Raw genomic sequence first — 14,580 nt, forward strand, 5'->3', positions numbered from 1 at the left:
TCTTGGATCATTCTTAACGAGGACCCCAAAAGAAGAAAAACACTTGATCTGGAAATATTACCAGGGTATATTTTTGTTTTCTCAGTTCAGCCTGTCAGGATTGGAAAGCCTACATCCACACACACACCTCCAGACACAGGCATGGAAGCTCTCTCCTGGCTGTCTGCTGAACGTGCCTATCCTGGCTAGTCCTGTCTTCATGCTAATGGAGACCAGAAAATAGCTGATCCTGCTGGTACTCATCATTTTCATCTGTCTCCTGGCCCTGTTCTTTGCCCCTCCCTCTCACCCATGCTACTCTGTCTGTGGGGAAACAGCAGGGATAATCAGACCAGCTCTGCATATCCCGAAGGCTGTGACTCTGAATTTCTGTGTCAGGTTTATTTTGACATTGACAAGAAGCTGCACGCAGCGTCTGCTGGGCCACAGGATGGTGAAAGAATCAGAAACATGTTTCCTTTTTCCAATGCTGTGTGCCCTGGGAGGAAGCCAAAGGGTGGCCCATGCCCAGAGTGCCAGTAAAGGAAACCTCTCTAGCTCTGCATCACAGGACTGACATTGTTAAAAGTGGGACACGGTAATGGGTTGACTAGAATTCAGGCCTATCTGCTACCTCATCATGCTAATTGATTTGAAAACAGCGTTTGCAAAAGGAACTATGTTAAGATGGGATGATCGTGGGCTCAAGATAGATTGTATATCCAATGGCTCGCATATAAGAGGAAGAAGCAGATTTGGTCATAGACTCACAGAGAAGGAAGTCTTGTGACAATTGAGGCTAAGATTGGCATGACAGCTTTTCAAATCAGGGAATGAAAATAAGTGCCGGATCCCCCAGAAGTTTGGAAGAAGCAATGATGGCCATTTTCCCAGCCTTCAGAGGTAGCATAGGTTGGCCCACAGCTTCAGTTGGCACTTTTGTCTTTTAGGACAGAAAGGAATGCATTTTTATCATTTAAACCACTTGATGGTGTTTTGTAAATGCAGACTTAGGAAACTGAGAGTCACAACCTGGTAAGGGAAAACCGTGGTGACCTTGGCTCAGACTTTCCTGAAAGGCATTTGGAAATTAAAGAAATGAGGCTATGGGAGACAACTGAAAAGTAGCATCGAACAACATTTTAAAGTGTCCATACCTAACATCTCACGGCACATACAAGGAAGTCTTATGATCTAGCCAAGGGCCAAGATTGTTCGCTCAGAACATCAGTGCTGAATTCTTTGGACATGCACTGGGTACATCCCTTCTATGGAAGTAAGTGAGACAGGATCCACAAAACCAAGTGCAGTTGAGCATATTTCCTGGGTGTGTCTGTGCAAGATTCCAGTCTGGATTACGGGGGCAGAACAGAAAGGGGAATGAAAGAAAAGAGAGGGGAAAAAGGCATCCCTGTTTCTAGGTCTCAGTGACTATGGCTTCAGCCTAGCCTCCCACATTCCCATCCCCATGGGGTCAGTTAGCAAACCATCCTGGATAATCTGGCTAAGGTTTAAATTCTTTGGGTTGCCCATGTGGTGAGTCTTAAAGTTTAGATTATCCTTTGGGGGTTTTAGATAGTGGATGGACATAATTTCTGTTGCTTCTTTCTATTTCTGTGCATTCATTGACTTGAATACATTCAAGTGTGGAGCACTGGGCATGAGCCATGACAAGTGCAATATAGCATAAGACAGCTTCTGGCACACTGGGGACTAACAGTGCGGCTGAATCGGGGAGTTTGTTTTTGCAGCAAAATCTTTAGGGCTTCCCAGCAATTCTTGGATTTGATCCTTACCCCTCCTGAGATGTATGGGCTGTGCAGAGATGATTTCCAGAAACTCTCCAGAAAAAAAGTTGCTTACCTGGCTGAGTTAACTTCACTTTTATTTCTTTACACAAAAATTGTGATTTTTAAAAGAAAGGTGCAAGTGGAGGTTACAGATTTATTTTAAAGGTTATTTTGGTGTTTGTCTTAGAGTTCACTGATAAATATCATACACTTTTATTGACTGAACTTTGACCCCAATGTCATTGTCATTGACCAAAGGAGGCATCATGGGATGCTTGGTGAATTAGAGCATTTATTATTGAATTCACCGCTTCCATGCCAAAGCTGACTAACAGATTTTGGCAAAAACTGAATACTGTACCTACACCAAATCTAAATTTAACATGAACCTAATTAGCTAGGGACCTCAAGCTGACATGTATTTGTTAGAAAACAAGCCCACGAAAAGGGGATTAGCTTAAGAAATTATAACATTGTGTTATCTATCAATTTTTAAAAGGCATTGGGGCATTGATGCCATTTTATTTCTGTCTCCTCTAACTTCCAAATCTGCATAGTCATAATTGATGAACAAAAACATCACCTGGAGGCACTTGGGGGAAAGGTTTAATTCTGTTTGGTAGGCAATGCTTTATGAAGCAGGCAGGAAATTGGAACACTGCATTTTTAGAAAAGAAAAATGTCAACAAGGACTGCAGAAAAAGTAAGCATTTTTTTCTGGGTAAGTGTCAATTAAACAAAAATCTGCTTCCAGAAGACATCGTTCCTTGGATACCCCAGCTGTTGGCACTTTATGAAGTGGTCAGTGGGCATCTGATGACAGATACTCCACCACAGCCTTGGATATTGCTCTTTAGGGACTGGCTGCAGGGTCTGATAATAGCAAAGAGGCACTATCTCTAGAAATTTTCTGATGAATTATCAAAGGACTGAGTCTGAAATGTACTATGATATTAATGTTAGAACAAAAGAACACATACACTCTGAAGAAAGATTCATTTGTAGAAAAGGAGAAGAATAGACACTCTTGTTGCATGTTGTTGTTTGGTTTTGTTTTGTTTTTCTGAATACATCAGTCAGATGGGAACCAACGATTTCCATTATTTAAGTAGGTTGCTTGCTTGGAGCTACTGGGAATTGATGGATGAGAGCCGAGAACCTGGAGTGGTCCTTGTGTGCAGGCTGAGCCTGGGAGATTGAGAAAACTGTAGAAAGTAGAGTTTTCCAGGTGTTTCCCTTCCTTGTGTCAGTCCTTAGAGTCCAGCTATCTCTCCGCACTGGAGAACAATCACATGTGAGGCCAAACTCCTAGTCTACCTGGAATGCCTCTGTTCCCCAGGTCTACCCAGAACTGCCCTCCCTTCCCCTCCCGTCCTGGTGTTTTCCTTTCCATACAGTCCTTGGGTCCATTCTGCTGGGCCCTGGGCCACCAATCCTGACCTTTTACTACCTAAAGACATCATTTGAGAGAACTCCTCAGATTTTCTAACCACATTTTTAAAAGTGCTGTCCTTCTGCACCAGAGCTGACTGCCCTACATATTCCCATCTTAAGCCCAAATCCTCACTTCTCCAGTAAATAAACATGGATATGCACACATACAGTTTAAACTTTTGGAGAGTGAAATTTCTACAGTATATACCTAAACCTTGGTAACCAAGTTGTCTCTGAACAATCCATTATACCTGAGAATAGTGGAAATCAGTGAACTTCGTTCACTGATTTCCACTATTCTCAGGTTATACCCTAGATGATACATGAGCAAAATGGGCTTTTGCTCATGTATCATCTAGGGTATAACCTGAGAATAGTGGAAATCACTCAGTTAGCCCACTATTTCAGTCAAATCTAGAACATTTCAAATGAACCTAGAACAACAGTGCTCCAAGTTAATTAAAGCTCAGATGTCTAGTTGGCATTTGAAGAAGACAGGACATAATCACTTTATATGCAGCTCATTGGAAAAGGTTTCATTAGTCAATAAATACTCTCATCATTCAGTAAATATTTGTTTTGGGTACTATGAGGTATTGTACTGGAGAGCAAGGCAGTGTCACTCAGCATATTGTGATGTTGGTTGTAGGCAGAACAGGGTAAGTGGACAAGCAGGGTCAGAGTTAATGAATTGAAAGACAGTACACTTGCTGTGTCCCAAGGACTGTTCAAGATTGACTTTGCGGTTTGCAGTTTTGCTTATTTTGTTTTTGGTGTTCGGAGACAGATTCTTGTACTCATCCCATACCAACAAATGGCTCTAAACTTCTGATCTTTCTGCCTCTGTCCTACAAGTGCTGGAATTTCAGGCATGTATCACCATGCTGTTGTGCTTTAGGTTGTATTGGTGAAGAATCATCAGTCTAGACATTTCTACTTTTCATACAAGGAATTCTAGACTCTAGAAGGCCATGAAACCTTACCTATGTCATCCATCTGAGAAGAGATTAAAGGAAAGAACCTACAACTGAGGTCATCTGCAGAGTAGGTTTAAAACTGATAATTCCATTTCATGATATTGTACATGGGGGAAAGGATACAGGCTGGGATGAGAATGTAATTTAATATTAAATGAATGTTGGGGGCATGGAGAGGGAGGGAAGAACAGACAGACATACACATATTCAGTGAGAAAAATACACACACACACACACACTAGACACTCTTGTTGCATATTGTTGTTGTTTTGTTTTTCTGAATACATCAGTCAGATGGGAACCAACGATTTCCATTATTTAAGTAGGTTGCTTGCTTGGAGCTACTGGGAATTGATGGATGAGAGCCGAGAACCTGGAGTGGTCCTTGTGTACAGGCTGAGCCTGGGAGAGAAAGTGGGGGGGAGAGGGTTATAGGGAATTTGAGTTGAGCTGTTTCAGCAACTGGGGCATCATCTGTCCCTTCCATCGAGCTGAGATGTGCAAAGAGGCTGCCGAGAGAGAGTGTGGAAGAGATGGTGGCCACAAATAGGGGGACCTTGGGTATGACATCATGTAACCTGTATAAGTGGATGCCCTAACAGGCTTTGCTACTTAGGGAAGAGAACTTGGCTGGAGTCACAGCCAAGTCACAGTCAGCTGCTACCACAGTAATGCCTTACATTTTTCACTTGATTCCTAGAGGACCTTGTAAGGGACAGGAGAACTGTTTGGCAAATGCTTGCTTCTATTTAAGCTTGATGTTTTGTAATCATTCATGCCTATGCTTGGAGCTTAGGATAATTATCCCAGGATACACAAAGAATGAAGTTATAAACAGAAAGGATGATGATAGATCTAGATACACCTAGATACACATACAGATACAGACAAAAGATAAACAAGGGAAATGAAAATCAAAGGTGAGAATGGCACTGTTCCTGACTTCAAGAGGCTATCATCAGACATCTGTAACAATAGGAATTGCTCCATGTATGTCCTTTGTAGTTAAGATTTGAGTCTCAGAGAATATGTGTTCATGGCATGACTAGGGATTCAGTTCAAGTCCCAAAAGACTTCAAAGTCTTTCCAAAGATATTAACCACTTGAAGAGACTGACTAGAACCTATTTTAGGGTTATTAACAACAATCCAGGTTGGGTTCCTCTACTTGGAAGACCTGAAATGAGGGCAATGTGAGTCAGATAACTTGGAATGATGGCTCACACAGTAGATAGGGGTAAAGGTTGGGGTGGGTCCTGGTGTACTGGCTGTGGGTGGGCAGTCTTCCCGTACAGTTTGCTGAGCTGTACTTCATTGGCCCATGTCAACCTTCTTTGCATGTATCTGAAGCTCTCCCCCAAAGCTGTGATCTGATTAGTTTGCATTTGATTTCTTTGCTGCCTAATGAACTGCCTGTGTAGTTCTAGCTGTGATGTCATTAGCATCTCATTGCCTTAGGCACCAACTCAGGAGAGAGATTTTTAAGCAGTCCTCAGAATCCTACAGGAATTGTACCAATTTACTTCACAACAAGTAATTCACCTTTGTGACCTGTGAGTTCACACAGGCAGAGCAGAGCCTGCATGAGAAAGATTTGGTCACTTTCATCATTGTAATATACTTCTGAATGGAGGTGGGTCAATATGTACATGCCTAAGGCTATGGGCACATACACAGTGAGATTCTGAGCATTAAGGATGCCAATATTCTCATACCATGATATTCTATTGGGGAAACTCATCCACTGTATGCTCGAGGATACAGATTTAGCCTAAAGCAAATGGCACTTATTTATAGCAAACTGTATTTGCAAAATGCTTTGCAGTTTTAGGGTTGTTAACTACATTCCAGGTTGAATATTCCTCTACTTGTAAGAAAGCTAAGTGTTACAGCCAGACAGGAAGACCTCCCTGAGAACAAAAGTATGGATTCTGCAAAACTAGTGGTGAGGAGCCATAAGTGTATTGGTTTTGATGTTGTTTGGTTTGGTTTGGTTTGGTTTGGTTTCTGTTTGTCTGTTTTGTTTTTGTCAGATGACACACTTGCCGGTCATCTTCCAAGACCTTAACTGTAAATTGTTTCGTTTGTTCAAAGACTGCGTGTCTACTGAAGTAGATAGTTACTCTCCTAAGAAGGATCACAGTATTTCAGATACCAGGATCATCTCTCCATAGGTGCCAGAGGATAGAGAAATATTCCAAAGATGGCAATAGGAGTAGCCAATAGGAAGAGGGGGTCCACTGAGTCATAGGAGAAAAAGTGCCTTTCCCTCTTCCCACCTTTCCACCAACAGAGAGCAGGCCCTCCTGAAGAGTTTCAGATCTGAGATATTCATTCCCTTGCAGTGAATGGTGGCATTCTCTTTGGGGTAAGGGAGATTTATGTGGGCTTTCATCAATGGACTCCATCATTTTAAGGAGTATTTCCCAACTGTATCTTTAACTGCACATAGAAAATGCATTTCCTCTTTGAAAAATCTCTCTCATGCACATGTCTGTTCTTGGCTGGAGACTGAATAGATGGCTTTGGGGAGTTTACTGTTCATTGCTCTGTATAAATCCAGCCTCTTTCTAGACAGTTCCATCTCATGTGAGCAAGATGTTATTGAGGTATACTGGCCTTGGCCTGGGCCTCCAGCAGGGACCTGATATGTGGTCCTGATTTGGGGGCTGGGGGTGGAAGATGTAGACTAAGGTCCTGAAGACAAAAGCAAAGCAGGAACATTTGGAAACCCCTATCATCTCTGCCTACTCGCTCTCCTCAGTCACCCTACTGTATTCTTTAATCTTGCCAAGACTGTAGGGTGGACGAGTATTGACAGGGATTAACTGCATCTTGAATTTAATTGGCATTGCCAAAAGACAGCAACAAGGGGAGCAGCCCCTCTTGTTCACAGCAATTACAAGCTTTAATGATGGCCAGCTGGAGGGCAGGGAAGTTAATGCCTTACAGAGCACTCACGTTACAGTGCCCCCTGGTGGTATATTTCCAATACAATTCACCTAGATTGTGACCTAGGAAAATTTGCTTAAAGGTGAAAGAAAAGAAATATGCTGGCATATTACTTCACATTTGAAGTAACCTTTTTTTACTCAAAATTAAAGATATTTGGAGAGAATTCTTTTAAAAAATGTTTCTTGTGAACTTTTTTCAATTATCCCATCATTGTCACCTGGATTTCACATTTTTTCGTGAAGTTATGAGGTACATAATTTGTAATTGTTTTGCTTTTTAGTTTTTATTGTACGTTAGAGAAAAAAGAGCCATAAAAATGTTGAGATACCCACACCACCCTTAGGATTCTGAAATTTTATTTTCTCTGGTGTGGTCTCACAGCGCCGAACATAGTCATTTTCGATCAACTACCACCATCTAGTGATCATATTGTAGGTTTGCAAGTGTTCCTAATGGAATCTCAACAAAGGAGGGCTGTGGCTCCCTACAGAAATGCCTCTGATGATAATGTGATTAGAGCCAAAGAGGAAAAGGCTCCCAACCTCATGAAGATCCTTCAAAGGTACCAGATACTGCCCAAAGACCTTACTCCACCTCCACCTACTTTGACCAGTCACTCAGCAATCTGAAGAAGACAAGAAATCAAATAAAAAAACAGGGTGCAGAAAGGCTTGGCTGGTCTATGGACTTTTCAAATACTGCTAGCAATCCATTCTTAACCTAAGATAAAGTGCAGAGCTATGTCTGAGATGCAGAAGCCTAAATGTTCATAAGGATAAACCCTTGGGTGAAGTGATTTGAGGTTGGTTAGTCTGCTCTCTATCTGATATTATCATCTTTGACTTTTGGTGTGTGTGTGTGTGTGTGTGTGTGTGTGTGTGTGTGTGTGTGTGTGTGCCATTGTCTAGTTTTCCTACAATCCAGGAGGGTCTGTAGCTCAATCCTGGATCTATAGTTAAGTAAAATATAAATGTTAAATAGACTGACTCCCATAGTCTCTGAGTGTGTCCTGTGCCTTCACACACAAGAGAAGTCGAATTTCAAGAGCAGCTGGGTAAGAGTGTCTCGTCCACATAGTGCTATTCATTTGGGAATCAAGAACAGTGGGAACCTCACCATATTCCCACATGGGCCCATGTTACACAGCAAGTTAAGAGAAGGCCTAGGCAGTGCTCCTGATACCCCAGAGGAGAGAACATTTGCTTTTCTAAGTCGGTGAGTCATATCACCCAATGACACCCTGGAACCACTTTGCGAGACCTTTCAACCAGTTCACACCATGTCCCCTCAAGTATGACATTCTTAATGCACCCAGTGGAGACCAGAACATTCTGTGTACCCACCATCTCTGAAGGCACAGCAGTCTCTCCAAAAGCATTTCCTGTTTGGGACACCAACTGTCAGAAATAGCTTATGAAATCTGGAGGGTTCTGTCCACAGAGTCCTTTATAGATAATGAGTTAAACGGGTAAACAGGAGGACTGAAGGAAGAAAGAGAAAATGGTGCTTTCTTGTGTGGGGAACAAACCATTATTCTCTAGTAGGCTCTTCTCATGTTTGTCACCAAAAATAGATCAAGAGTTTGTGTAGCTAACTTCTAAGTGGCAAACAACAGTGAAAAAAAATCTTTCTGAACATGACAAACTTTCCTCTGCATTCTCAACACATGAGTTAATTATACAGCCAAGAAATGCTGGCTTTGCTCTATGACTTAAACACTTCGGAGTCAGGTAGCACTGGGTTCAAATACCAAGGTTCACAATCTGCTACCTTTGTGACCTTGATGATATTTTCCTTTCTTGTTATGTAGAAATGGTTACAATGGTAGACTTTTGGCAATGGTGAGAATGGTAGGAGATCTTGTATCAACCCCGATGCCCTAGGAAGGCTCCATAAACCTCAGTTGTAATTGTGACCAAGATTATGATGCTGAGTGCTGCCTGCATGTTAGAAATCATGTGTGTCTTCAAATCATTTTGTTATTCATCCATTTAAGAACAATAGAGGTGGGAGCTATGAAAAAGCCAAGGCATAGAGTGGTCACTGTTGCTATCATCTGCTTTCTGGGAAATAGATGTATCACAGACACATCCCTCCATGTGGATCAGTGGAGCCAGTGATTCTCAGAAAAGAGGCAACCTATTCTCATACTTGAAAGGCCATTTCCAACTCTCTATGTCACTGGGAAGATGTGTGCCCCTAATTAAGCAGAGTGACAGTGTTTTCTTTCTCAGTGGCACTTTCCAAATTCTCAAGGTTAGACCTCAGAACTCAGGAGCCACCAAGTCATGGCAGTCCTTGCTATCTTGCCTCCCTCACTGTTCCTCTTTCTTGTGTCTGGCAGGCAACTCCCCATCTGATGAGTCGGAGGAGCGGGAAAGGGATCCCAAGGTGCTGACATTCCCAGAATACATCGCTAGCCTGTCAGACTCTGGCACCAAGCGAATGGCAGCTGGAGTCCGGATGGAGTGCCAGAGCAAGGGACGGTGTCCCTCATCCTGTCCTTTGTGTCATGTGACATCCAGCCCTGAAACCCCTGCTGAGCCAGTTCTGCTGGAAGTGACCAGAGCATCCCCCATCTATGAACTGGTGACCAATAACCAGACCCAGAGGGTAAGAGGGCTGAGATGCTTGGTTCTGGAAGGTACCAAAAAACAAGAACTTTCTCCACATAGCAACCCAGCTGCAGAATCATTTTGTTCAGCTAAGAGTGGCACCCAGTCTGTTTAGATTTGCATGTTTACATATTAAGTCAAATCAAATCAATGCATTCTTTAATACCCACAATAATACAATCCAGGTGTCACTATTGAAGTCTGAGGACAAAGGGCTGGAAGGAAATAGTTAGCAAAGCACATGCAATCACCAAAGTCATTGTACTACCTTTTCCAAGGGGGCATGGTATAAGGACACTCTTATACCCCACACTCATGTCTCCCCACTTGGAGCAGGTGAACCAACCTACCTGATCTCCCAACCTCGAACCAACTGCACCTTGACTAGAAGGGCATGGAAAATACAGGTCCCAGAGGAAGGCACTAGCAGCCTCAGCCTGGAAGGTCCTGGTACCCTGCTCATCACAGGCTTAAAGGACAAAACCCTTCCGTGCTGTTCCTCCCATGTTTTATTATGCTGGAAAGCCATGACATTTCCCAATCATTCGTTCTTTCTTTACCTCTCTGCCCCTAAAGCTCTTAGGAGAAAATGTGTGATCCCATAAGATTCAGGTGTGGGGTTGGGAGGAGCAGAGACAGTGAGTGACTTCTTCCTTTAGCCTACAGGCTATAGTAAGGCAGCATACACACAAATACACCAGCCATGCCAAACTTGAAAAAAAAAAGGCTCCTGAATGTGAGGTTTCTGAGACTCTCTGCAAGGCGAATGCCAGGGGAACAGCTTACCTGAGGAGTGAAGGCCCATCCAGGTGGGGTGATAATTGCTTCCTTTTTTCTCTTTGAAGAGACACCTGGTGAGTCACAGTTGGTTTCATAGGCGTTGCTCAGACTCACAGGAGGAATCGTGCATGTGTGTTTCTCTCACCTACCCACCTCTTCCATAGATAATTCAATGAGTGTTTGAAAATACAGTTTTTCCCCCCCACAGAAACAAAAAGACAAATGGCTCCTGTTGGCCTATGCTTTCATCCTGAATCTAAGATGGTTATGGGGGGAGAATTGGGAGAATTGGGAGAGAGGGACTTGAAAGAAGGAAGGACTTGGTTCATTGGACACCCAAAGGAGTGGTGGTATTAAAACAGGACTACCCTTGCCCACTTAACATAGTACCCCCTCAAGTTGCTGCATCTGATAACCAAGAACTTTTTGGTTCACCAGTCTGGATACAGGAGGAGCTGTGCTCCACGGGGTCATCGTTCGAATTAGAGTGTACAGAGCTACAGAACAGAGAAGAGCTCAGTGAGAGACAATGAACTTGGGCTATTGATCAAAAGCATGATGCTAAGGAAGCTCAACCCCAGCAGCCCCTCTCTGGATTCCCTGTTGCTAAACACACTTGCACTTCTCCTGCATCCTTTCTCAGGAAAACACTGCCCATCTGGTCCCCGTGCTAAGTACTTTAGTTTCTAAATATATACAAGCTAGTCTAAGATGGAGTTTGCTCACTACCGGCAGACTCTTCTCTCTTTTTTTACATGACACATTCCACCTTTGTCATCCTCTCTGCAACTCTGCTTATTCTTCTAATTCTTAATTCCTGTCAAAGAATGTAGACAATGGATACAGAAGCTGGGGAAGGGTTGCACAGGTGCTCAGTATGGCACTGGTAACTCGATGTGGGTTTTCATCTTCCCCTTATATATGGGGGAGCTATCCCCTTTGATCTATTGTCCTTGAGTTAGGCTAGATAATCTCTGATGTCTTTCGGCAAGTAAATTTGTGATTGTGATAAACAAATTGATTAGACCATTTAAACAACCCAACAAAATTTACCTTATTACCTTGTTTCTCAGATACCACTGGTGATCCCATCTTCTCACTAAAGGGAACCAGTGTTCTTGTCTTCCCCAGTATCGTTTCCATCATCAAGAGCAACATGTATATCCTGTACCTATTATCTTATCTGAGACCCCCATCACAACCTAACTCCTCACTATAATATGAAACCTTTTTTGTTTGTTTGTTTGTTTTTTTCAAGACAGGGTTTCTCTGTGTAGCCCTGGCTGTCCTGGAACTCACTCTGTAGAACAGGCTGGTTTCGAACTCAGAAATCTGCCTGCCTCTGCCTCCCAAGTGCTGGGATTAAAGGGGTGTGCCACCATGCCTGGATATCAAACATTTTATTGCAGCAATCTTTTTGTTGGTCCTTGTATTAAAGCACCTGGAATTACTGCACAATATGAACCTCTGGCTATATTGGCACCAAGGTAATTTAATGAGTCTTCAGATTGAGTGCAAGTTAGAGTCCTTAGCACAACATTACAAAGATGCTCATGATGCTATCTGTCTTCACATAAGTGGTTAAGTTGTTAGTATTCTATACTCCAAAAGTTAACTCTTTGTGCCTCCTCAAACACAATGCATATTCTTTCATGAATTCAGACCTCTGGACTTTCAAATCTCTGTCCCAAGAGTATACTCCATCACATTTCTGTCACTGGAAAACTCCTACCATCATGCCACATTTCCGTTCAAGCACCACTAGCTCCCAGTGACACCTCTGCCATGCTCCCAGCCCAACTTAGACTCTGTATGTGTATACATCTTAAAGTATATAACTTCTATGATCATACTTGCTGCTTGGTTATTTACTTCACTCTAGACTAGGAGAAATGCTTTGTCTTCTACAGAATGCCTGGTCTGGTACATAGTTGATACTCTGCCAAATAAATAAATAAATGGACGAATAAATATTCGATTACTAAACATAAAGTAAAAATTCAGATTTTTCTTCCTTAAGAAAAACACTAGCTAGCATTTGGGAGGGATTGTCTTTTTTGTTTTGCTTTGTTTGTTTATTTTTTCTAGACTCTAATACATCTGTTAGCAAGTATGGAATCCCAAGGGAGTGTATGGGATGGTAAATTGTAGGTCTAAAAAGTAGTGGAATTTTTACTTTTTTTCCTTTTCAAAAGGGTTTCACTTTGGTTCTTCTTTTCTATTATGTAACAGTCAGCTTTTCATCGCTGTGACAAAACACCCAACAGAATCAACTTAAAAGGAAGGAATATCACAGATCCTCAGATTTTTGTCCATGGTTGCCTGGCCTCAAAGGCACTGGGCCTGTGGTGTGGTGAAAGATCATGAGAGTAGGGGTGTGTGGAGAAGGAGCCTTATTACCTCATGGTAGTTAAAAAGCAAAGAGAATTCAAGAAGACTATTCTAAGATTAATAAATAACTTTTAAAACAAAGCCCTGGCGACCTATGTTCTCCTACTAGGGCTTACTCCCCAATGCCTAATAAGTTATGCATCAACCGGTGTAGTGACACATAGTCTTCCAATCACTTCTCAGTAATACCAACATCTTGAATCAAGACTCCTTTGATGAATAAACTTCATATCCAAGCTATAATATACCCTTATCCAACCTGTTGAATTAGATTCTTCCTAGGATTCAGAAGTAGGAACCCTCATGAAGTGGCGTCAATCAAAACTTTTGAAGAAATGGCTTTTAAGATAATTATAACATGTTACCTTGCCATAATTTTTAATATTAAAAAATCTGATTGTGTTCCATCTTTAAAATGCTATAGTGGTTTATCATTGTTCTTGAGATGGAACTTTTCCTTACAGACTATCTATAATCCAGCCCTACCTCCCTGTCAAAGAAGTCTTCGCCTTGTGGCTCTTATAGACAGATTTGATATTTCTAGTTTTTTTTAGTAGTTCAGTTTTATTAAAGATCCAAACTTCTTAGTGTTAGCTATTCTACCTATATTACTACAATTTTTTGTGACCAGATTACTTTAAAAAGTAAAATCATTAGTATGTATTAACACAGTTTAATGTATTTCATTGTGATGTTTCCATACAAGCTTATATTGTCCTTAGATTACAGTCAGCCTCCCTGCCTCTCTATTCCTCCCTCCCCATCCCTTTGCCTCTTCCCCTTATTTTAACATTTTCTCTTTTATTTTCAGATCAATTCTTTCTAGACTTCCATATCTTAGAGAAAATAATGCACCTGTATTTTCATCTGTTATTTATTTCACTGCACATGTTGTCCTGCAATTCCACCCTTTCCCCCCCAAATGAAGAATTCCATTCTCGTTTGCAGCTAAATAGTCTCCTTCCCTCCGCTTAGAGGCTTCCTGCTGCTGTGTGCAACCCTAGAACCTCACCTTTTCCTTAGGTCCGCTCAACCCTATTGTGGAATTTGGATATTTACATGAATCCGGTTTGCTTGTTTATTATCTAGCTGGAAAATTTATGCAGGCAGGGACCATATGTGTCTTCTTTTGCGTCATTGCATCCTTCATGCTTAGCACAGGAAATGGCCCCTTGTAGATGGTTAGCAAGCAGGTGTTGACTGAAGACACCATCAAGCAGCAGGCACTTTTAGTAGGTCTAAAAGAGTATGTCTTCCTAGTTTTAAAATGCTCACTTTTTTATTTGAATCTCAATCAGAACAGTATAAAGTGAGGAACTTGCTGATGGAGTCAATGTTAATTAAGAGCAGGTATTGGGAAGAGCCTGAGTCCAATGAGCCATGCAGGGCCCACTCCCTGACACTGCCTCATTCACTAGCTTGTGACCCTGAACATGTACCTAACTATCACTCTCAGAAGCTTCACTGTAAGTCATTATCACCATCCACCCAAGGGTTAGTATCTAAATGGGCCTTACAAATTAGAAACACTATACAAAGAATAACTATGATCAGGAGTGAGTTCCTACTTCTTAGAAACTCTGTCTCAGGAGTGGAGTCAGTTGGACCCTTATTCAATCCAGCTCGTAGCCTTAAGTATCTGTCTTAGTTAGCATTTTAT

General features: G+C 41.9%; 1 protein-coding gene across 1 annotated transcript in view; it reads left to right on the plus strand.

Annotated features, from left to right (window-relative positions):
• Astn1 (astrotactin 1) overlaps positions 1-14,580 on the plus strand; it is a 319,074-nt gene that overhangs the window by 274,478 nt on the left and 30,016 nt on the right. Inside the window, exon 17 of the mRNA XM_021156108.1 lies at positions 9,479-9,747. Within this exon, the coding sequence (XP_021011767.1) occupies positions 9,479-9,747 (269 nt within the window). The remainder of the gene's footprint in view (positions 1-9,478; positions 9,748-14,580) is intronic.

This window comes from Mus caroli, chromosome 1 (assembly GCF_900094665.2).
Source record: "Mus caroli chromosome 1, CAROLI_EIJ_v1.1, whole genome shotgun sequence".
NCBI classification, from domain to species: Eukaryota; Metazoa; Chordata; class Mammalia; order Rodentia; family Muridae; genus Mus; species Mus caroli.